Here is a 25,138-nt window from a genome sequence, read left to right as displayed (position 1 = left end):
AACCATCACGCTTTTGTCATACATAAAAATATTAATATTTTATCTGTTTTAAATATAAAAAGAGCAGAAACATTTATGAACATTACTAGATGTGTTTGTTTTCATGGGTTTTTTTTCCAACACAGTTCAATAGTTTCATTGATCCACTGTTTCTTACAAAAATCTGCCATGCTTTGTGAGCTCCACTTTCTAATCTCATACAGCAACCCTTCCTTTATATTATCCCTGCTCTCTCTGGTCCCAGAACAGTAGGGTTGCCTTGACAAATCTATTCAAAAGCCATTCCTCGGCCTTTATTGGTGGGGACTGGGGCCTTTGAAATTCTCTCCTCACTGCAACACAGCTGACATCTTCTTCCAGACAGAATGAATTAAGGAAATACAATAAGACACTTGATCTACCAGTCAAGGACCCTTCCTCAGTGAGAACGGATTCCATGGTGCACAGCCAGGGCAGCAAGCATCTAAAATGCACAATACATACTGTTTACCAGAATAGCATTCACCGATTTTTCCAACATGATTGATGGGAGGATTTCTTTTAAAATAGAATCTCTCTGTGGAAATTCTTTGTGTGTGTGTGTGTGTGTGTGTGTGTGTGTGTGTGTGTGTGTGTTGTGAATATTTTTAAAACTATATAATTACATATTTAAACCAGAATTTAGGTATATATTTAAGTGTATAAAAGAAATAGAGTATTATTTCATTTATCTGAGTTACAAATCACCATCATCTGAGATACTGAGCATTAATGTTCACGTTTTGTGTCCTCAGACACAGCTACAGTTTACCAGGCTCTATTTGTGTGTAATTTTGATGCACCCTTCATTGAAGTGGGTCAGAGTAAAAATTAAAAGGGAGTCCATCAGCCAGACTTGAGGAATTTGTCCTTCAGATCGAACTTTTCTTAGCATCATAGTTTTTACAGGTTATATGTCTTAGCATCAACACAGATTATTTGATGAATTATAAAAGGCAAATTTTCCATAGTCATTAATAATTACTGACTGCTTATGTAAGCAAAGTAATTTTAAAATGTATGGAATATAAATCTACTTCTAGTGATTTATTTTATTGGACAATTTATCTCTTCAGCCTAAAGTCAATTATATTTAACCATCATGTTGCCTGTTACATTGCAGAACTGCTGCAACTGGGTCTCCAGCTTGGAACCTTTAGACACATCAGTGGAGTCCATGCTGCCTGACTGTCCCCGGGTGTCTGCAGGTACGCATTTGATGAAAGAAGGAGTGTGCATCTAAGGTCAAAAAGCCTGACAGCGATAGGCAGAATTTGGCTGTGTGATTTAAATATATTGTTCTATCTCAGATTATTCATAACATAGTGCATAGGTCTGAAACACTACCAAAACTTGGTTAAGTAGCTTAAAATGCTTACCAGCAGACTCAATAAGATACTGGGTGAAACACTTCAAGAATAACAGGGACAGTTTTGTTGGAGCTTAGGGATATGAGATGGCCTAAAAGACATGGACTCAGAAGCCATATAGAATTTCAGAAAGATGTTTTCCTCTGAGCACTAATCTGTAACATGTCAGGCAGTCATATGGTTTAGAGATAATTTATTTTCATGCAAAGAATTGAGTGTAGTAAGTCTTGTCTTGTGTGTAAGACAGGATTTGGATATAGGAAGGTATGCAAGGTAGCATCCTAGGGAAAAGAAGAACCAGCATTGGAAGGAACAGAGTCAAAATGGATCTGAAGAAGTTCAGAGATAGTAAAGGCCCATTGGAAGCAGAGAAGTGAGACGGTATTGCATCCAGAAGCAGCTGGACTCTGGGACATGATAGGGTGGCATTAACTTTTTACCTAACATGTTTGTATCTGAGTGTCTAAGTGGAAAGTGACATTGCAATTGTCATTGCTTTCTTATTTTGGCTTTTGCAGATTCCAATAATTTTTATGATAATACAGAGTGAGCGATGGTATCTAGTTATGACTAGTGACAGCCGCTGACTTGCGGCAGCTATGAATGTTGGAAAATGAGCAGGAATTTGGAACACAAACTATTCCATGTCTCAGTCATAGATGACAGCTAATCACCAAGTAAATGTGTTTATTATTTGAAGGAAGCCATTTGGTGACTGGTTCAAATTGTAGGTGATAAACTGCTGATAGCTAAATATCACTATCATTAACACATAAACTTTAACTGAACTTCACATGTTTTGTTTGTCAGTCAGTTAATCAGAGAAATAGAACAGCTAAGTGATACCAATGCTATGATATATACATAAATGTATGTTATACAACCTTATTTTTGCTGTTCATGGTGGCTTTATACTGAAAAATCACAGAACTAGCAAATACAGACTCAGTACCCCTAGGGGAAATGCAGGTTTCCTGTGAACCTCTGGCTACCTTTTTATCAACCAGTCAATACAAACTCCTTGTTTTATATGTGTTTCTACTTAAACACACATCATATCACATGTATTGTTGACCCATTACATTCAAATTCATGCCCAACAGCATTGTAATTCATGCCTGTACAAATTTTATACATACATTTCTCTGTAAGGTGTGTCTCAACTTTCTTGAATTAAGGAATATTAATTAGACAGTGACGTGCCACCATATTTGGGAGATCATTTGAAATAGTGAAGTCAAAACACAAAAGTAAAAAACATGGTAGTGAATAGTAAAAGTCTGTCATTACAGAGTTAAAGCTGAAACAGGAAGGCAGAAGAGGGTCTTGCTGAAACCAAGAATAGTTCAAAATTTTCTGTTTATTATGTAAATGATTACAAACATGTCATAAATGTTAAGTTGGGGTTATAAATAAGTTGTAGTGGGCAGATAAATTCAAAAGTCTAGAATACAGAAAGAATGAAGACAGGTTGTTTTATCAGTATAGATGACAGGACTTTCTCCCTTACTGATTTGACGAGGGCTGGTCAGACATGCGTCCGATGCTGTGACACTAGCACCTGGAACAGATGGTCACGGAAGTTAGATGGGAAAAACAAGGATGGGCCAGAACTCACGTGAAAGAGCTGGGGTCCACAAAGATGGACCATTTCTCTTCATATTGCTCTGTTGTCTGCTACACGGGTCCTTTATCATGGACTTACACACATACTTGCTCCCGTTGTCAGAGATGCCAAAGGAAAGTTCAGGTGAAGGAAGAACAGAAATTCCTAGCTACTGCTCCACACCACAAATTGATCAAAAATAAGTGTCCAGATGTACACACTAGGAATGACCACTGCTCTGCAGCTTACAAGTCCCTGTCCCCTCTCTCCATCCCCAAACACACACTCTCTCTCCCTACCCCCCGCCCCTCTTTCATATACCTTATGGGAACCATAGGAAAAAAATTTTTGAAAAAGATAGACAAATTTACAGTTGTAAAGTCATTTGCATCTCCTTAATATGTAATCTAGCCAAGTAGATGGGCTCACATCTCTAACTCCAATACTTGACTTAGGAAGGATTACAAGTTCAAGGCAAGTCTGGTTAGTCCTTAAGTAAGAGTAGTGAGTTCCAGGCCAGCCTGGGCCCCACAAACAGACACATGTATGTATTTGATATGTATCCATATCAAAATAAAGAAGAAATATTAGTAGTGTCTTAGCCTTTGAAACTGTTCATGTAATTATAGCTGATGTTTATACCTACCTGCCTTCTACTATGTATTCAGTACTACTCCCTTTGCTTTCAGCTGCCTAAGATTCTTCACCTAGTGAAATGACCCAGCCTTTGTCCCAAAGCTCTCCTGCTTGAATTAGTGTTTTATAATCTCCCATTGAATATAATGACAGCAAGTATTAGCACACAATGTAGAGAATATCAACATTGCTGAGTGTATTACTTGCTTTTCTATTGCTGTGATGAAACTCCACAACCACAGCCACGTATATAAGAAATCGTTTCTTTGGGCTTTCAGTTTCAGAGGGTTAGAACCCAAGATGGTGGAGCAAAGGTATGGTGGCAGGAAGAGCTGAGATCTTACATCCTGATACTCAAGTAGGAGGCTAAGAGGCAGAGAGACGGAGGGGCTGGGGAGCACCAGTCTTTTGAAACCTCAAAGCCCATCCCCGGTGACACACATCCTCCAACAAGGCCATACCTCCTAATCCTTCCCAAACAGTTCTGCCATGTAAGATATATGATCTTCTTTGGACCATTCTCGTTCAAACTACAAAACAGAGAAATTCTTCCTTACCCATCACATAGGAGCAACTCAGTTTTCACTTAGAAATAAGGATCCATCATTAAGATAGGAATAGCAGGAAATCAAAGTGGTGGTGTCAGTTTTCCTTTCTATGGCATCCTTATTCTAGAACTAGTAAAATATTCCTTCTTGTGGAACCAAGACCTTAGACCAGAAGAGCCTGGAGTCATAGCAATGGAAAGCAGCTGTTTTATTAGTTGATCACTGTGGGTAACAGTTAGAGAGGTTAGGCCCACTCCTATCCCTTTATTCCTAGATCAAAAGTAAATATCTCTGTATGGTAAACACTGGTTTAGAGGACACACTGTTTCAGCTCCATCAGGTGCTGTCACCTAGCAGGCATCCACAAACTTTCAAAAGGGCACCCCACTGTTCTATCAAGCCTGCTGCTGAGAGACAATAGGGAACATGGTAAAGCCATGGCATGCAGGCCGACCTCAGGCTCCCTTGTCCATTCCTGCTCACTCTGATGAAATCCAGCTGCTGTGCTACTACCTGATCGATGCAGAAACTGGCATGGCAAAAACTGATGTCTGGAAAAAGCCAATAGGAACTTGAGGTCTTCCAACAGCCACATGAATGACCTGGAAAGAGGATTCTCCCCAAGTTGAGCCATGAGTCAATTGTAGCCCCAGGTTGACTGTTGCCTTGTGAATTGCCCCACACAGAGTCACTCAGCTATTCTAGGTTCAGATTTCTGACCATCAGAAACTGAGATGATAAGTGAGTGTTGAGCAGGGATGGTTTACTCCACAGACAGGGTCGCTAATGCTGCAGAATTTGACTCTGGTGGTCACTGTACCTGTCCAGCAACACCACAATGCATTTACTTAGGGTAAAGTCTTAAGAGGCTCACCTTCTAATACTGTGGACCTTTAAGACAATTCTTTCTAGAAAGACATTTCAGAATTCACTGAAGATTATCTGTTTCTACCTTTGTTCCCCTCCCAACTCTCACACCCCACTAAGACTTTGCAGACTGTCAAAAACAAAATGTTTAATTTTTTTTCTCACTGAAGTTTGTATTAAGTAATCTAAACTACTCAGCTATCTTCTGCATATTTAATTTTCCCTTAGAGTGGAACGTGGCACTCTATGGAGTCTTCTCATAAGTTTGAGTCCAACAAATTCAGAAGGAGATTTCCTGCCAGATGAGGCGAGAGGAGAATCACAAGTTCAAGGCCAGGCCAGGGTGCATAGCTCTAGAATAGCCTAGGCAGCCTGAGCATCATAGCCGTCGTCTGCCTCTATAACAGAAGTACACATGCATATAGTCGCCAAATAGTAAATACTCAGTGAGTTCTGGGTACTATTTGGGAGCTGAAAAGTTAAAACAAGAAGAAAGAGAAGGGGCCAGGAGAAAGGGGGAGGAAGAGGAAGAGAGAGAGACAGAGAGAGAGAGACAGGGAGAGAGAGAGAGAGAGAGAGAGAGAGAGAGAGAGAGAGAGAGAGAGAGAGAGAGAGAGAGAGAGAGAAGCAAGAGGCCACAGCCTCAGCCTCAGCCTCAGCCTCAGCCTCAGCTGGCCTGATGGAAAGGCAGGTGTTTGGGGTTAATGGTGTAAGCTGTAGTGGTGACAAAGGGAATGTGGAGACTAGGAGGATAAATGGAAAGGATCCACATGTCTTGATGCTGAGATTTGATGTGCCGTGGGAGAAGGCAGCAATAAGCTCTAGTAGAAATAGCTGGTGGGCATTTAAGAAGTCTTAACTATGTGTCGAATGATCAGTTTCTCGCTTTTTAAATTTAGGTGTTTTGCACTATTAAAATCAGTCAGGTATGTGCTCTGTTTTGCAGAGAAAAAAATTATTGACTAATAGGGTCTTTGTTTTATAGTCCACATAGTATGTTATAAAATGGTTATTTTGTGTAAATGTTCTGTAGCAAGCAAGTTCTCTACACTCTAGAGGGGAGCAGAAGGTCTTGCTGTTCAAGCTCCTCCTGTGTGGTCTAAAGGATCAGGGCATCAGTGTGCTTGCGCACGTGCTATAGCCAGCCCCTCGGAGAGAGCCTTCTCCTTACAGCCCCATTCCCTACACACTCCCCAGGAAGACCTTAAGGCACCCACTAAGTACCCATGCCATTAGCATATGTCCTCCAAGAACCTGTTCCTTTCCCCTACAGGTGTTTCCAGCAGCTTTTCTCTATTATGTCAGTCTAGTCAGAATATCTGATAGAAGGCTGTAGTATAATCTAAGGAGGAGGAAAGGAAAAAGCTAGCAGCTGGCTATCTTGTGGTCTAAAAGTGGAAGTAGAAAGCTGAACTGCATTGAGATGAGCCTTTCTTAGCTCATAGGTAGAAGGCACCATTAATAAAATGTGCCTAACTGCCAAGCTATATGAACACAAAGTGGAATGTCAGCGATTACTAGGTAAATCTGAGTAGGAGGCAACCTGCTACTGTAACTCAATTTTTCTTCACTCAAATTGAGCATATTAATTGCTTGTACTGAACACTTGCTAAATATTCACTGTATTGCTGAAAATACCTCTTGAGGAAATGACACTCCAGAGTCCATCTCCTTTGTGTTAGTAAGTAATCACTTCCTTTCTAAAGATAGCATGAAAAATCAACACTAATTGCCTCTGGAAAGCGGTATCATGCAGACTGTGTAGTCAAGTTAAGTTGTCTATTATGTTTTTAGACACATCTCTAATTAATTAGGACACTGAAAATCTATAATGTATCTTGTAAACATCTAAAAATTCAAGGCGTATCACATACTGATACTGCATCAGTTTTGAGTGTTTGAGCGTCTCAGCATCCTTCCTTCCATTCAAAAAGTAGATTCTAATCTGGTAGGTGGTGTTTTGGTACCTGTTAGCCCTGGAGGTTGTGGCTCATTGCTGTGCAACTGGCCTGTAGCTTTGACTCAGCAGCTACTTTCCTATTCATTGTTCTGTGAGGCAGGTGTATTCTAAAAGCTGACCCACAAGAATTCCTTTTCCAATAAATCCATCATTAGAAATAACTAGAATCGGAAACACTGAGAACAATCACTGAGAGAATAGTATAAGAAACCTCTCTGAGTAAATTGTCACCCACATAGATCAGGTTTGGTGTCCTCTGGCTTTGATCACAGTGGATATAAATAGTCTCACTTTAGAAATATCACTTTTTAAAAACAAAAGTTTTGATTAGCCACCACATTTGTTGTTGTTTTACAACTTTCTAAAACAATTTGTGGAAAAGCCTTCCAAGAATCTGGCATTTATTAAAGACTGCAGCTTTCCTTTTACTAAAATCTTCTCTTGAATAATTGAGATGTCGAAACCAGTTATCTTTAGGGTGCTTTTAAAAGTATAACTGGATAATATGTGTTTTTATTTGTTGTTTAAAATTAGTTATGATTGTTAGATAGGCTACCTAGGCCCTGACATTCAGTCTTCTCACCTAGAAATTCTTAGTCCTACCAGCGCTTAGAACCCCACCGTACCTGGCCTACATCCGTGTCCTCCTCTGCCTGCCTGTGTGGCCTTCCTGGGTGTACACGTCCATGTCTTCCTCTGCCTGCCTGTGTGGCCTTCCTGGGTGTACACATCCATGTCTTCCTCTGCCTGCCTGTGTGGCCTTCCTGAGTGTATGGGCTGTTCTGTCTCTTGGCCTTTGCAGCCTCTGCTTCACGTAGGACAGAATCTGTTTCTTCCCGATTCTACATTTCTCACCCTGCCTCACTCACCTGTAAGAGACACAGTCTGTCTGTCCACTGGGAAAATATTCCCCAATACGCTGCTTCCAAGGAACAGCATGACTTTCTAGGGTGATTCAGAATACCTAAAATCAATAATCCTTCATGTGAAAATGGAAATACCAAGTGAACCTTAGTCACTCAACATAGTGACATAAAACAAATATTTTCTACTTATAAAATCTCAAGATAGTCAAAGTTAGTTATCAACATGTTGAAAGAGGGACTATAATTTTTACTTTTTATTTCATTACATTTCTTAAAACATCATTCTTTCCAAAAGGAAATTGCTTCTATTTATGAACTCTGAGAGATAATTTGATCAGAGATCAGAGTTTGTATGTGTGAAAAATGATGTTGAAAGAGACTTTGACACATTGTATTTCTGTCCAAAGTATCTGCTAATATCTCCTTCAACTATACATAGCTCACCCCAACTATTCACAATGTTGTGCTAGTGAGTGGAGAAATCATATATCAATAGTTTATAGACATTCGGGTAACCATATGGCATAATAGTGACTGATGCAAGATGTTTTATACAGTTTCAGTTTCTTAGGCTTGAGAAGTATCCCAGTCGCTAAAATGGTTGTCAGACAAGCAGCAGCCCTGTGTTCAGCTCCCGGGTATCCACATAGAAGTTGGGTCTCAAAAAAAAAAAAAAAAAAAACAGTGAGATGAACTGAGGACAACAACCAACACTGACCTCTGATCTCCATATATAAGAGTAAGCAAAAAAATGCACACACATGCATGCACACATACACACATGTGCCCACACAGACATAATACTCAGAATTTCTTAATTTATAAAATAGTATGGAAATAACTTGAATTACTCTGCCACATTAAGAAAGTGGTCTATCTTCTGAGCCTGTCTCCTCCACTTCTAAACTAATATATAAGCACCTTACTCGCTATTCTAGTTGGCATCCCAAGTGTGTGATGCTGGGATTTTGAGACTTGGCGGTGGGAGGGGGAAGGTTTCAGGGGAAAGGATCTCATTTCTTTTCCTATTGGAAAACTGAGAAACATCTGTCATTTCTTTTCTGCTCCATCTTCATATTTCTAGGTTCCCTTTGTCTTAATTCTAGTTCCGTCCAGGTCACCACCCCTGGAGCACAAGTTTTCAACTCTTTATTCACCTGCTCTTCAGTATTCCACCCTATTTCTCCAGCTGCCAAGTCCCTTCTTAACCCTTACTAACGTGTCTCTTCTACCTTTTTTCCTGCTCATTCTTTATTTGCCAATTCTCCCCCTCAATCCCCGAAGGCCAGGCTATTCCTTAATATTTCATCTTCTGTTCAAAATCATCCTCATAACAAACTTAAACTTGTTGGTTTCATTGCACCTCATGTACACTTATGACAAACAACACAGATCAAGGTCTTTCTTGAATTTAAATAATTTCAGAAAGTGTTACCCATATGAACCATGAAGTTAACAGGTCACCATACTTGCCGCTAATGCGACGATTGGTAACAAGATATGTAAGCGCCATGCGCCACTATTGCACACCCTTTGCACTGTTCACCCAGCAAGTGGATATAGAATTAAATATTCAAAAACTAAAGTTTACACTTAAATAAGTACTGATAATCAATAGTGGTGGGTGGAATCTTGCTTTTAGTTTTCTAATCCCAGTTGGCTTGATGGAATTGTTTTCCAGAGTCCAGAAGGTGGCTTGTTTCCTTTTTGACTCTGAAATCAAAGTTAGGCGACTCAGGAAGTGGCTTCAGTTTGACGAGCTGAGAGAATGCCTTGGTTTGTCTTTTCCATTTTTGTGGGTTTCTGTTCATATGTATGCATGTGCAGCCTTTGTTTGTTTGTTCTGTGTGGTGAAGGTGGTGTATGTTTTATTTGAAGAGTCTTACTACATAGTCCAGGTTGGCTTTAAACTCCTAAACCTGCGACCTCGGCTTTCCAAGTGCTAGAATTAGGAATGTGCCAAACCTAAAGCTTTATCAAGTTAAATTAGAGTTCATTTTTGAAAGAATGCATGGGTGTCTCCATTCCCCTTGCTTCCATTCATAAAGTTTCTTGACAAGATTTCAAGGACATTTACTTGTGTTAATAGCACCAGAGTCAGTTAATTTTAATAATTCCCAGAGGACCTTTAGGTTATCTGCTTTAAACAGGAATTTTGTCCCCCTTCTCGCTTCTCTGAGCCCAAGTCATGTGCTAAATCTCTGGTTCCATTAGCCACCAGCTGCCGTCTCTGCTGTGTACTTCACTATGCAGTAAAATGGAGACCTGTCTTTAGTTGGTGTACCTCCTGCTTGGAAGTGGAATATGGGAACATTTGAATATAGAAAATTGTGACAAAATGCCATGTCAGTGCATCTCTGAGGCTTTTCCTCTGCAACAGGAGTGAACTCGGCTAAAAAGTTTTGTTGAGTCATAGTTGTCATAAAAAGAGTCTTTAGACTTTATCTCTGCCTGTGAATGCATCTGACTCGTCACCTTGATGCCTTGTCACTAGCCCCACCCACCTAACTGCTCCACCTGCTTTACACAAAGTTGACATTTGCTTAGGCTTCTGATAAGGGCTATAGGGTTTTCACCCCTAATACTTTTTGCTATCACAGGAAATTCATGTCTCATGAAGTTTCAAAACAAAATTAAATGCTTTCTTCTTGGCACTCTAAATTCCTACGTGGTCTCTGACTATGATTGTGACATGAGTACTTACTTATACTTGGCAAGTGTATGAGAGCAGAGTTAAAAGTTATAAAAGAAGTCAGGCGTGTGGCGCACACCTTTTATCCCAGCATTCAAGAAGAAGAGGCAGCCTGGCCTATATAATGAATTCCAAGGCAGTCAGGGCTACAGATTTCAACCCTGTGTTGATGATGATGATGATGATGATGAGGAGGAGGAGGAGGAGGAGGAGGAGGAGGAGGAGGAGGAGGAGGAGGAGGAGGAAGAAGAAGAAGAAGAAGAAGAAGAAGAAGAAGAAGAAGAAGAAGAAGAAGAAGAAGAAGAAGAAGAAGAAGAAAACGATGACAAAAACCAACAGCAATAAGAAAGGTCTATCATTATACCTAAAGTTAAGATTTCATTTTTTTAAACCACTGAGACATCCTGGGTTTTCTGTGGACTATCTTATGATTAAAAGCATGTTGTGTTGTAGTTAGTCTTCAGAGAGAGCTGTCATTTCACCATGATCTTACCCCACATCCCTATGCACAACAGTGCTACTATTATCTTCTTGAGCAAGACAAGAAGCTCGTTAGTCCCTGCATTGCTTGCATTGCTCTGATTAGCCTTTTCTACATGGTAACAACCTTCGCCATTCATAATACTTTATTTACTTTTCTTAAATTCACAACTTATTTTTGCCATCTCATGTTCCTGTATACAGTTGAGTACTTAAACCCCACAGAAAGAACTGACAGCATGATCATTGTGATATATTTTAAGGTTGTCTTCTGTGAACTGACTTCTTGTACTATTGTGCTAACTTACTTACTGTAATATATGAGGAATATTTCTTAATGATACTTAATTGCTAGAGTTTTGTATAATCCTAACTTTACTTTTTAGATCAAAAAGACTCTTCTGTGACTAGTCTCTGAATCTTTTCTCTTGTGGTTGCCTTTTATATTGATCTCTGATTGTTAAGGGCATTGTGGCCCTGTTTCTGCCTCTCTAAGGGAACGCACCTAGACACCCTGATGCTAACTCACCAAATGCCTCTCTAGAGTGGGAAAAATAAAAGACCAGCACAAGCCAGTCTAGTCTTGTTTTGTTTTGTTTTGTTTTGTTTTGTTTCTGCCTGGCTTTGGCATCATTCTTGGCTGGCTCTGATAATTTAACTGGAGCTTCTCTTATACTCTACTTTTACTGGGTTACCATTTGCAAACAATAACTGGTTTATTTGATTTTAATAGATTGACACAATACCCTCTGGTCATATTACCTGCGCCTAAGTCACTGCTGCTCCCTACCTCTTCCTGTGTCCTCCTTTCCACTGCTTTTTCAAAATGGTTTTACTTCTATTTTCATCTCATGTACTTTTAAAAGATTTAATTTTTTATTTTAAGTACATGAGTATTTACATGCATGCATTTATGTGCACATGCGTGGTCCTATCAAAAGCCAGACAAGGGCACTGGACCCTCCAGAACTGGAAATATGGAAATATGTGCATGCTGGAAATCAGTATTGGTCCTTTGAAAAACTATTAAGTGCTTTTAAGCAATGAGTCATCTCCCAAGCCCCCCATTTTATACACTTTAGACCAAAGCCTTTTCTACCTCAAGCATGAAGATTTTCTAAGATACACTTGGAAAACTGAAATCATCCTCTTCCCAGTGAAATAACTGACCAACAGCATGACATCAAGTTAATGATGTTCACTCTCACAATCAGTTAGGTGTTTTTTAACTTTACATCCTTAAAAAAAAAAAAACACTGTAGATAGACAACTCATGCAGGCGTGAACACTTTGCTTGGCACATACATACAAATTAAGCTGTATTACTACCCTGCATCTCATAGCTTGAAAGCAACTACATCACATGCCCCAGTTGTTTAAGGCAGCAAATCTACCTGAAAGTCCAGATGGGAGGGAGATGGTGTGACTCAGCATACATGAGCAAGATGTTCCCCAAAAGATAAGCCAGACCCTGCAAGGGTGTTTATTGTCAAATCTTCTTCCACCATTTCCTGAGTCTCAACATCCATGGATCCTGGTAGTTACATTTGCCTTCTCAGAATAGGAGAGCTTTAAAGAAAACTTAAGACTACCTCATACTTCATGCATTCGCATTTCCACTCAAAACCTCATTTTCAGAACACTACCCTTTGTTCCAAAGATACTCATAATGGAAAACACGTAATTTCCCATTGGGTAAGTGTGGCTGAGCTGGTCATCTATCGATTTAGCTTCTCTTCTCCCTCAAACCGGACAGTAAACAGCTGGGACCTCATGCTTCCCATCCTTTCCCTGTGCCTCCTACGGATGAAGACAGCCTGACTCACACATCTGACTGGGCACTTATGCAGGGCCCTACATTCACCTTTTGAGTTCTTCAGTCCAAGCAGGGCTGGTTGTCTGGCGCCTTCCCATCTGCTGGTGCTTCTGATCTCAGAGGTACCATCCAAATACATTACTTCTCAGTTTCTCTCATCACACCATTTCCATGGTGCATTAAATGAACTTTTCAAGTGATACCAAGATGTCCTTAGCTATATAGCTTGAGTTCTACTTTGTAGCGCCCCTCCTTGACCCCATATGCACAAACCAGTGGATATGCATATTGGCAAATGAGATTAACTGAGTATAAAGGAAGCCTTAATTGAGAATACCCAACTTAATTTTAAAACTCATCAAGTTAATATAGCCTCACTTTTAAATTTAATGTTTTTAGCCACTCTGTTTTAACTCATTTAATATAATAAAGCTTAGTTCAAATTCATTTGAACTCATCTTTTTTTTCCCAATTCCCTAAAATGTTTCTATTCAACCATTGTTTTTAAACAACTAATGAATCTTTTCTTTCTGGTTCTCTTGTGCAAGTGAGGTATTTTTTTTTCTATGCAAACCATAATGTGTAATTGCCCTGTCTTTCCTGTATCTCTCTTTGTGATCCATCTTAGCAGACACTGGTTGCTTTATGATATTGGGGGGGGGGGCAATGGGGGAGTATACATATGTATATATTCCTGAAAAGAATATGTATCAGTACAATTACTCCTTAATGAAATTCTTTACATTGTAAGCTGGATTTCAGAGACTGTCACGCAATCTAAGGCACATTGGAAGTCTTTTCAGCACTGATGGTGCAGAAGTTCACTTATTTAACATTAACTCGACCTTTCTTTTGCTAGCACCACAAAAATAAATGAATAAATAAATATTTCCTCTCTTTGTACTAAGTGCCAAGTATAGGTCGTGGCCCTGGTGACGTAGCCACGAATGAGACAAGGATCTAACCTTTAGTCCCTATGTATCCCAGCAGAAACTGATACACTTCAGATAAAGTCGATACTCAGCCGGCCAGATTTGGCAGTGAACTTGCTGTCTCACAACTTCAAGGCCATGTCTACAGTCCTATTTTCTGCAGTTTTTCATCTGGTTTAATCTCAAGATGCTCCCCTCATCTAGAAGAGATGCTGTGACGAGTCCCTTGTTGTCATGGAAGAGGAGAAAGAAGAGAAGACCCTGAGTTCGGACTGCTTACCAATACATTGGCATTACTTTACACGCCTCCCTGTAACATTTGCCAACCCGCAAAAAACGTGTTGTGCATTATATCAGTCAGGGTGCTCTGGTGTTCTAGGCGTCCTCATTCCTCCATGAATGCCCGTAAATTGAAGGGACAGACGCATAAAAGAAATGTTGTTATCTACTCCAAGAATGAAGTAAGGACTTGCTTTCTTGATTAAGTAACAAGTACTGAAGACCTCTTTTCTGCCTGGGGAAGGGTCTCCATGAGGATATATCTAACTTGAGCCTTCTAGGTGACAGAAAGTATAGGGTGTTCCTTTTGCTCCCTGATTACCTTGTGTATGTCCGATACTATTGTAGACACTATCAACACAGCAGTAAAGTAACATACAGTGGACACATGGACAAATATTTATTACATAGTAGTGCACACTAAGCCCAGAATAAAATAGGTGACAAGGAGGAAACAGAGTACCAAGGGCTACAGTCTGCAGAGTGATGGGGTACCCTTTTCTATTGAGAATACCTAAGCAGACTCCTAGACAGTGTGGAGACAAAGAAGCAGGGAATCGTTTCAGGCTGGAACAGGGGTACACTGGGTACAAGTGACTTTTAGGAAACAAACAGGTTTTCTTCTTGACCATGGGTTAGGAGTGGGAAGAGGGTATGATGAGACTGATAAAGAGTGAGCTAAGCAGATGGATCACTGAGTTTGAGGCCAGCCTGGTCTACAAAGTGAGTCTAGGACAGCCAAGGCTACACAGAGAAACCCTGTCTCGGAAAAAAAAAAAAAAAAAGAGTGAGCTAAGCAGTATGAGGCTCTGTGAGCACCCTCCTCAACTGAGGGAAGGGAACTGGCTTGGTAAGACATTTGAAGAGCCAAGTGATGCCACTGGGTTTCCCTTGGTTACCTGGGGTTTCCATTGGTTTGGTTTTGATTTTGGAAATCTATCTTTAGCAGCAGTGTGAAACATGAACCTTAAAGAGAAGGAAAAGAAGTCAATTGTGATTGTTTTTTGTTTGTTTGTTTCATTAATTTATTCATATTACATCTCGATTGTTAGCCCTTCCCCTGTTTCCTCCCATTCTTCCCTCTCTCCCACTTCCCCCCTTCTCCCCTCCCCTATGTCTCTGATTGAGGGAGACCTCCTCCCCCTATATATGCTCTTAGAATACCGAGTCTCTTCTTGGTAACTTGCTATCCTTCCTCTGAGTGCCGCCAGGTCTCCCCATCCAGGGGACATGGTCAGAAAAGGGGCACCAGGGTTCCTGTGAGAGTCAGATCTCACTCTCCACTCAGTGGTGGAGAATATCATGTTCGTCGGCTAGGTCTTGGTAGGGGTTCGAAGCTTACTGCCTATATTCTTCTTAGCTGGTGCCTTAGTTTGAGGAGGACCCCAGGACCCAGATCTGCCTGTCATAAAGTTCTTCTTGTAGGTTTCCAGGACCCTGTGGGTCCTAATATTTCCCCAATCTTCCATGCTACTCTCGCCTAAAGTCTCAATAGGATGTCCTCTCCTCTGACCCACTTTCTTGGTAAGTAAAGTTTTTCATGGTACATATCCCTTGGACTAGTGTTTTGATATAAGTGAGTATATACCATTTGAGTCTGTCAGCTTCTGGGTGAACTCACTCATTATGATAATTTCTAGATCAATCCATTTGTCCACAAATTTCAGGAATTCCTTGTTTTCAGTAGCTGAGTAGTATTCCATAGTGTAAATGTACCACAGTTTCTTAGTCCATTCTTCTACTGAGGGACACTTAGGCTGTTTCCATGTTCTGGCTATTATGTATAAAGCAGCTATGAACATGGTTGAGCATATGTCCCTGTTGTGTGGTAGGGCACTTTCTGGGTATATTCCAAGGAGTGGGATAGCTGGGTCTTGAGGAAGCCCTAATGCGAGACCCCATAGCCTAAATTAAATAAGTAGGGGAAAGCGTGGCAGAAACAGTGAGTTCTGGTGTCCAAAAAGCCTAGTTTACAGGGTCTGATGCCTTGTTGATTAAAGAATAACTCTCAAGTTTATACATGGGTGTCTGAGTGATGATAATGCCATGACCTCTAGAGAAGAGATATAAAACTAATTGAATTTAGGCCAGCAGAAATATAGATGTGGAAGTCAGAAAACCAGTCAGAGAGAGGACTTGACTGATACTCTCATATACATTTTTAAAGTAGGACTTAAAAAGCATACTTATTCTTGCCAGATACTGGCAGAGAACATTAAAAGAATGTGGACTTTCACAATCCTATTGGATTTGATAGCTGGGAGGCTATCAGGAACCTCAAGAAGACCAATATCCATAGACATTGGTCTAGACAGAGCCGCACTGTAGTTGGCTTAAGGAATTGCCAGGCAGGAGGCTGAGATCCTCCAGCCAATTTCACTTCATCATCTTCTTCAGAAGCTGTGGGCCTGATGTGAGACCTTTCTTCTCCTTCCTTTCTTCATTTTCCTTACGTGGGGCCGAGGCCTGAATGCCTGAGCTAGGGACACAGTAGAAAGACAGATGAAGATCTTCGTGTCTCCAGTTGGAGAGACCATGGGGAGGACAGCCTGGTGTTGCTGAGTGGATAGTCAAGGATCATTCTCAGTGGCCAACCGCAGGTCACGGGAGCCCAGAAACCTGTCTCCAGAGGAGAGAGGCAGGTGACAGAGCTTCTTCTCTGTTGAGGGAAGAAGCTTGGAACAGGAAGTGGAGTCGGAATGCCCATTTGCAGGACCGGTGGGAGAAATTCAGTGTGAGACTAGACCTAGAATCACAAGTGGGAGAACTGGCCGTGGTTAGACGTTGAAGCATGCCTGACTAACTTTCCTCAGGAACAGGGACTGAGGGACTGTTGCCATAAAAACAGAAGAGATGGAGTAGTTAATGAACAGATACTGTCAACAATACTTGAAATATAGGTTGCTAATTAGTATTTGTGAAGCCAAGGTAGGGGTTCAGAGGGCGTGAGAGGAAAGGGACACCTGAGTTTGAGAGCTCGAAGTCAATGTTTGGGTCCCATTCAAGGATAGGATCCAGGTAGTGGCCGAGGGACCCTGACTGCATGAGGGTGCAAAGCTCCGCTTTGTGTCGAGTTGGGGGTTGAAAGCAATGGTCAGGACAAGAGGCTTCGTGTTTTCTACCCAGAATATTCATTAAGTTACCTAAGTCTTCAAGCCCCAGCTTCCAAACACGCCTTGATCTTGCTTGCAATGCTGTCTCCGCCCACTGGGGGGCGGGGCTCGAGGGCGAGGCTGGTGGCTGTTCAGAAGCCTCGAGAGCCATCAGTTCCTACCAGACTCTTGCTGGGGGTGCTGTCTACCCCATGGCCGGGCGCAGATCTTCAAACGTCTACCCCCTCCCAGGCAATAGTGGTGGTGGCCTGGAAGGGCCAGTGCCCGTGCGAGTTGACACTCCAACCTGGCTGAGCAGCCAAGCAGCCACCAGCAGGTTGATGGTACGGCCAGGTATCGGACCAGGCATCTGTCCAGGCCCTGAAGTGTGGGGAGTGCCTCTGGGTCCCTCCCCTTATGAATTCCGAGGCGGGCTAGCACCCTATGGAGCTGGTGAGGCAAGGGCCTGGTCCCAGAGTTCCTCTGAGGATACCTGCCCAGGACCCTACATCGCCCTGAGGTACATGCCAAATTTGGCACTGCCAGAGGACGTTTCGGCCATACAGAAAGAGATGGAGCAGCTGGCCAAGGAGCTGAGACAGAAGAGGATGACCCTGGGGTACTCACAAGCCGATGTGGGGTTCGCTGTGGGAGCTATGTTTGGGAAGGTTCTCAGCCAAACAACCATATGCCGCTTTGAGGCCCAGCAGCTCAGCCTTGCCAACATGTGGAAGCTGCGGCCTCTGCTGAAAATGTGGCTGGAGGAAGTAGATGAGAAGAACCTTGTGGGCATATGCAGAATGGAGATGATCCTGCAGCAGGCCCGGAAGCGGAGACGCGCAAGCAGGGAGAGACGCATTGGGAGCAATCTAGAGAAACTGTTCTTGCAGTGTCCAGAGCCCACGCCCCAGCAAATCAGCTATATTGCTGGGCGCCTCCGGCTGCAGAAGGACCTGGTCCAAGTGTGGTTTTCTAACCGGAGCCAGATGGGCAGTTGGCCAAGCAATGATACCTCCCGGAGGGAGAATGTGGGGGCAACTGGGCCTCCTTTCCCAGGGCCACCTGTGTGCTTTCCCCTGGCACCGGGGCTCCATTTTGATTTTCCCCACTATGGGGGGTCATGTCTTACACCCCTCTACTCCTCTACCCCATTTCCTGTACGAGGAACTCTTTTGTCGGCCCCAACTACCACCCTCGGCCTCCCCAGGCTGTCAAGCTGAGGGGCCTACCCTGCAGAGGGAGGATCAGAGAATAGAGAGAGGGGGATTTTGTTTCAAGGGTTTTAGTGTTCAGTTCTCTGCCTAAAGAAGTTAAAGAAATTTAGAGGGTGAGGGTGGGTGTTATTATTTTAAGAAGGGTTGGGAGGGAAGTTAAAGCTTATCGCTTGCTTCTTTTTGTTTTTACGTTTGTTTTTCCCTGGTGTTGGCATTACAATATATTTATGGCTTCAACATTTTGTTTCTCTTTCTTAATTATTAAAGACATGTCCATTGTTCCTTTTTGTTACCAGGAAACACAAAGAGTTTCTTTCTTTATAAACACAGCATAAAATTAAAAACACAAGTCACAGACAACTACTATACCCACATTAACAAACAAACAAACAAAAAACAATCAGAACTTTGCGCAAACACAGAATCCAGGATAACAATCACTCCTCAGGAAGGCCTAGAAGTGCAGTTGGAAAGTAGTACAGGAAACCCTCTTAGATTCATGGGCTTCCTTACAAGCTCATCCCCACCCCCTAACCCCCTACCCCATCACCCCACCCCTCCAATTCATCTTGTTACTTCCAAGCAGCCAGCGAATGCTTGAGCAAGTGTGAGGGTTTCAGCTCAGGTGTCTGCCTTCCTGAGGTATGCGCCACCCTGGCCTTCCTCTTTAGCCTGCCATGGACCAGTTTGTGACTAGGTTGGCAAGGTGCACCCCCACCCCCACCACCAGCCCCAGCTCTCTACCTTAGAGCTCCACTTGGTTTGTTCTTTGGGGATACCTTTTACTTGGTTTTGAGCTGAGTCATGCTTGCAGTAGTTCCCTGGTGTTTGATATGTGAAAGCCATGGTACTGTTTCCCCGGCTTTCCACACTCAACTCCATAGAACTGTTTCCCAACAGGCACCTCCGTCCCTTTCCCACCTCCTGCCCAAAGCTGACTTGTTGTCTAGTTCTCCGCTCTTGTTCTCATCAGTTACTAACTCTGTTTGGGGCTGGGAAAGTTGCTCAAGGGTAGAGCATGCAAAGGCCCTGGGTTTGATCCTAGCATCAAAAATATCTTTGAAAATATCTTTACCTTTTGATTTTTCTGCTGCAAACCTACACGCAGGGTATATTAAAGCCCCATCAGTGCGGTGCAACTGAGCTTGCTTTCTGCGCGCTCGCCAGCTCCTGCTTTTCCTTCATCAGTATTCCAAAGGATTCGTCTAGGGTATTTTCAAAGATCATACCTCATAACATTTATTTTGTACTTTGTTTTCTAAGTTAATTTTCGTTTTTATTGTTGTTCATGGCCTTTTCCTAGTTCCTGATTCTTTTCATTATTCTTTTTTCTAGTATGTTTTTGAAATGAATACTTTATGTATATGGTATTTTCTTGTGTTGTCTTGTTCTGTTTTCTGGTGCCTATGTGAGATGCCTGTGTGGAATCAAAAGGAGAAGCTCTGTAAAACTACATCTTGACCCTTTGTTCTTCAGTTTCATAACTGAATTTTCTCAGCACGCATGAGTCAGATGGACCCAATGCCCCCAGTTAGTGCTTCCTTCCTTTCTCTGTAGAAACTGATACACCACTCTCCACTAGCATGCCTGGTAATTTTCGCCATTGCAACTATTTTTTTTAGTGTAAATTGAGTTTGTACAATTAAATTATTTTTACGGTGTGCAACTATACCACCATCCTCTCCCAGTTCTGTGTCACATGCTAAAACATAAGCTGTGTCCCCACTGCACACGAACTCCTTCCCTCCTAAGCCTGGCCCATCTGCTTGGTGTCTTTATGGGCTTGCATATTCCAGAAATTTGTATTAATGCATTCATATAATAATTGTTCCCTGTGTCTTACTTATTTCACCTGGCACATTTTCAAGGCTCATTTATGTTGCAGTATTTATCAGAGCTGGTTCTTGTTTGTCAGTGGACAAGATTCTGTTGCATAAGCACACTATGATTTGTGCAAAAACTCAATACTTGGTTATTCCCCCTCTGCTGTCCTCTAAGAATCGTGTTGCTCTGAAGAGCTGTAGGGAAGACTGTGTTGGATCCCTGTTTTCAGTTCTCTTGCGTAAACACCGAGGGATAGAATTGCTAAGTCAGCTGATCCTATTAACTTCTTATTTTATTTTTAACAATATTAATTCTTTTTGAGAATTTCGTTCAACGTATCATTCATATTCACTCCCATCACCCAACTCCTCCCACATCCACCCCCATCTTTCTATCCACATAATTTTGATTTGGTTTTTTTTTTTTTTTTCCCTTTTTTTTTTTTTTCTTAGCTCATCCCAATGTTTATGTTGCCCAATAGTCTTGAGTGTGATGCCTGCCCTGCAGTGTGATCTACCCACAAAAGGTCAAATTATTAATGAAATCTGAGTCTTCTCCCAGCAGCTATTGAGTGCCAATAGCTCATCCGCTAGGCGTAAGAATCTACGGCCACCTCCGTGCTGTGATATTGTGTGGCTTGTGCATGCTGTCACAGTCACTCTGAGTCCACATGTGCAAATACCCCGCTGTGTACAGGACACTGTTTCCCTGTAGTCATCCACTGCCCCTGGCTTTTGCAGCCTTGCCACCACATCCCCTCTTTCAAAGGGGTCCCTGTGCCTTTGGGGGAGTGGTTTAATATAGATGTTTCTTTTAAAGAGAGCACTTTGCAGTCTCTTATTCTCTGTATGTTGACCAGTTGTGGGTCTCTGTTAATTGCAGCTATTGCAGGATTATTAACTTTCTGAGGCACTGCCAAAGGTCTTCCTCAGCAGATGTGCCATTTTGAATCCCCGCTAGGAACATATAGGATTCAATTTCTCCAAATTCCTGCCAACACTTGTTATCCCCCTATCATTTTTTCCATTATTTCTATCTTAGTAGATGTAAAGTGATAGTTCATTGTGGCTTAGATTTGCATTTCTCCAATGACTGATATTTCACAAATGATATTGAGCTTCTTTTCATATGCTAATTGTTCAATTGTTTTTCTCTTTTTTTAAAGAAACGTTGATTCAATTATTTTGCTCGTTTTTAAATTGGTATGATTTTCTTTACATATTCTAGACGTTAAAACCTTTATCAGATATGCAATTTGCAAATATTTTCTTTCATTTTATGGATTGTCCTTTTAATCTTCATATTGTCCTTTTGATACACAAAAGTCTTTAATGTGATGTGCTGGCCTAGTTATAGATACACAGGATGTTGTGGGAAAACAACACAGAAATAAAAATTTGACTCCTAGGTTCACTGGAATACAAATCGGTGCCACCTTCATAAAAAGACTATTAGATAATTCACATGAAACCCTTTTAATTTTTCCATGACCTATCATTTTAACATGTAAGAATATCTATGAAAAGGTACTTGTATGCCTATGTGAAAAATTTAGAGATAAGAGTGAATATTATAATATTCCTTTTAAAAACTGCGTATTTGTTGTTATTTTAACACAGATCTCTGTATCGCCTGGGGTAGCTTTGAACTAGGATTATACTCTTGGCAACTACACCCAGCCCTAAGAAATGCTTTCATCTAGTTTTAATTGAATATAGATTTTATATGATATATTCTGATCACATTTTCCCTTCCATAACTTCTCCCAGAACTTTCTACCTCCTCAACCTTCCAAATCCATATCTTCTCTTCCCGCCTCCCCTTAGAAGTCAAACAGGCACCAACAGCAAAATAATATAATAGGACAAAACTAACAAACAGAAAAAAGAACCAAAGAAAATACACAAAAAACACAGACACAGAGACACACATATTCACTCATATAGCATGGATGCAGGCAGAGTCGACGTACAAACTGGGTAAGCAAGTCCCCAATAATTCCTGCCTCACAAATATGTCTGTCAGATATATTCGGCCAGAAGGCTGAAGATAATGCTCCAACATTATAGAGGGTTTTGGGTGACTATTCAAGTAGCAAACTGTCTCTGTCATCTTCTCATTTGGAAAGGTATTAACCTGCACCCCCTGTGTACTCAGGTACTCAAGTTTATTCCTTCTCAAGTCTCTGATGGAGTTGAAGACCAGGTAGCTTAGTTTTACAATGAAGCTTAGTTGTTTAGGGGTTAAGAATTTTTAGGTCTAGAGAGCTGTTTTAAGTTAATAATGATGAGATATGATAGATATTGATTTACATTCAGAAATTTAGATGCACCTAGATAGGAAAGATGTTTTCTTCAAGGCTGCCAAATACAAATAGCCAAAACACTAAGAATGTGACATTTATATAATTCCTGATTGTTTCATAGTTCTGTTTGCTATAGTTAGTTAATTGTATATGTGTATAATAATATAAAAGTATATGTAAAAATAAAAAATATTTAATTAAGAAAAAGAAATTTCACAAAAACACAAAATTAGAAACCATAGCGTATAAGCCAAAAGTAAGTTTGAAAATGTCCAGACAAAGAATTATGAGACAAAAACCTCCAAAGATACAATTGAGTTCATTTTGTGTTGGCTGTTGACTGCTTGGCATACCCAGTGAGACTCCATTAGAGAAAACTAACTTTTCCTTTGCTCTCAGTTGTCAGTTGGAGATAGCTTATGGGTTAAGGATGGGGGCTCGTGTCCACTAAGAGTAGTGGGACCCCATCTGTCTTGGACCTGCGCTGTTCCTCGCATGCTGTCCCAGTCTCTGTGAATTCTTATGTGTGTCGATCCTCCTGTTTCTAAAAGACCTTGTTTCCTTGGTGTTCCCATCCCCACTGACTTACACTATATCTACCTCCTCTTCTGAAAAACCAAGGGGAGGGAATTGACAGCCATCCCAATTAGGACTGAGTATTTCAAGCTATCCTATTCTCCACATATTGTCCAGTTAGCTACTACAGGAGGAAGCTTCGTTGCTGATGGCTGAACATGACACTGACCTATGAGTTTAGCAGAATTAATTGTTATGTTCTTTTAACAGAACAGCAGTATTTGATTTTCCCTTAAGACTATGGTCTTTATATTCTCAAGTACTTGGACACCCAGAGCAGTGTCAGGCATCAGTTCCATCCCATTGAGTGGGCCTTAAATCCAATCAGAGAGTGCTTGGTTACTCCCACAACTTGTTTCCACTCATGTATCAGGACTGCCCGCAGGCGTGTTATCATTGTAGATAGAAGGTTTTGTAGGTGTGGTGATGTTCACCTTTCTTCTCTGATAGTGTACAGAGTAGCTTCCAAAGCCATGAACACTAGTAGCGGTGAAGGCTACAGTTAGGAACTAGCTCAATTTTTCTATATTCAATGAGATCTGTAGATGTTGTCTTCAGCAACTAGGCATTTCTATCAGTTTACGGAGCAGAACCAATGGCCTTGGCAATAGCCTGGATGTGTCGGGGGCTCCCATGTGCCTCCTTTGGCCAACAGCTCAATTAGATGTGACCCATTTCTGGCAGTGGGGGTTTCACTTAGTTGCAAGAAATGCCCAGTGGGCACTGTGTCTCTCCCATGTTTTGGTAATTCTGTTTATATTTCTTTCATGTATTTGTATATTGTCAGGAGCTTCTAGTGTAATAGGTTCTCTCACAACACCTCAAATGGGCTTCAGTTTTTATGTCCTTCCCTGAATACTCCCTTCCTTACCTTCCTCTTCCCTCCTCAACTCCATTTAATCCCTCCTATTCCGTCTCATCCCCCAACCCCTCTCCACTCATAACTTTCTACTCCCCACAATCCCTTACTCTATACATAACCACTGTGGTTACAGGGATTGTAGCCTGCTTTTCCAAGACTTAACAGCTAACATACACATTAAGCAAATACATGCCATATTGCGGGGGGGAAGGGTTGGCCTGAGTGGCCTCATTCATGATTTTTTTTTTTATTTAAAATGTGGAAGTTTATTAAATGAGCATGGGAGAGAAGGAAAGTGGAAAAGGTTACCCCAGAGCATGACAGAGAGCCAGAGAGATAGGGAGAGAGAAGAAGCGATAAGAGAGCGTGATACTTGTTTTCTACCTCCATCCGTTTGTCTGTTAATTTCATGACTTTTTTTTTTTTTAACAGCTGAGTAATATCACATTGTGTAAATGGTTCCACGTTTTCTTTGTCCCTTCATCCAAGGACAGACACCTAGGCAGTTTTCAATTTCTGGTTGTTACGAATAGAGCAGCAATGGGCAGGACTGAGCAAGTTTCTCTGTAGTCCAGCCTAGGGTCCTTTGGATTTGGGCCCAAGAGTCGCACAGCTGGATCTTGAGGTGAATCTATTTACAGCTTCCTGAGGAACTGCCACACTGGTTTCCATGGTGCCTGTGCCATTTTGTACAGCCAGCAGCAATAGATGAGTGTCCCCCTTTCTCCATATTCCTGGCCATAATGAGATGCCATCTGTTTTATTCATCTCGGCCATTCTTTGGGAGAGACATAGTCCCAACTGGGTATTCTCAGTGTAGTCTGATTTGCATTGTGCTTATGACCAAGAATGTCGGACATTTCTGTAGGTGCCATTGGAGTTTCCTCTTTTGGGAATTCTCGGTTTCAATCTGTATCCATTTTTATACAGGACTATTTAATGGTTTTCGTGTCCAGTTTTTGAGTTCTTTGTGTATTTTGGTTATTAGCCCACTATCAGATGTGTAGTTGCTTTGTTCAAATGCTGGTGTCCTTTGCCATACAAAAGCTTTTCAGTTTCATGAGACCCATTTTTTTAAATTGTTGTTCTTAGTGTCTATACTATTTAATAAGTTCAAAATTATCCCCCACTTTCACTTCTATTAAATTCTGTGGTTTTGGTCTTATTATATGGAGCTTCTTGATCTCTTTGGAGT

The 25,138-nt window shown here is 41.4% G+C and overlaps 2 protein-coding genes across 5 annotated transcripts in view; both read left to right on the top strand.

The window, feature by feature from the left end:
- Nucleotides 1-25,138, top strand: part of Fam172a (family with sequence similarity 172 member A) — a 381,713-nt gene that overhangs the window by 261,602 nt on the left and 94,973 nt on the right. For all 4 annotated transcript variants that reach the window (XM_051172349.1, XM_051172350.1, XM_051172351.1 and 1 more), the window contains one exon: nucleotides 1,142-1,226. In XM_051172349.1, the coding sequence (XP_051028306.1) occupies nucleotides 1,142-1,226 (85 nt within the window). The remainder of the gene's footprint in view (nucleotides 1-1,141; nucleotides 1,227-25,138) is intronic.
- On the top strand, nucleotides 16,893-18,854 carry Pou5f2 (POU domain class 5, transcription factor 2). Its single transcript, XM_051172353.1, has one exon. It carries the CDS (start codon nucleotides 17,375-17,377, stop codon nucleotides 18,380-18,382), a length of 1,008 nt encoding a protein of 335 aa, XP_051028310.1. The 5' UTR covers nucleotides 16,893-17,374; the 3' UTR covers nucleotides 18,383-18,854.

The sequence above is a fragment of the Acomys russatus genome, chromosome 30 (assembly GCF_903995435.1).
Source record: "Acomys russatus chromosome 30, mAcoRus1.1, whole genome shotgun sequence".
Taxonomy (NCBI): domain Eukaryota; kingdom Metazoa; phylum Chordata; class Mammalia; order Rodentia; family Muridae; genus Acomys; species Acomys russatus.
The sequence above is the reverse complement of the archived record's forward strand: the minus strand, read 5'-3'. Positions and strand labels throughout refer to the sequence as shown.

Excerpts from the sequence above, each read along its gene's own strand:
- Pou5f2 (XM_051172353.1), top strand. The coding sequence starts at position 17,375 with ATGGCCGGGCGCAGATCTTCAAACGTCTACCCCCTCCCAGGCAATAGT.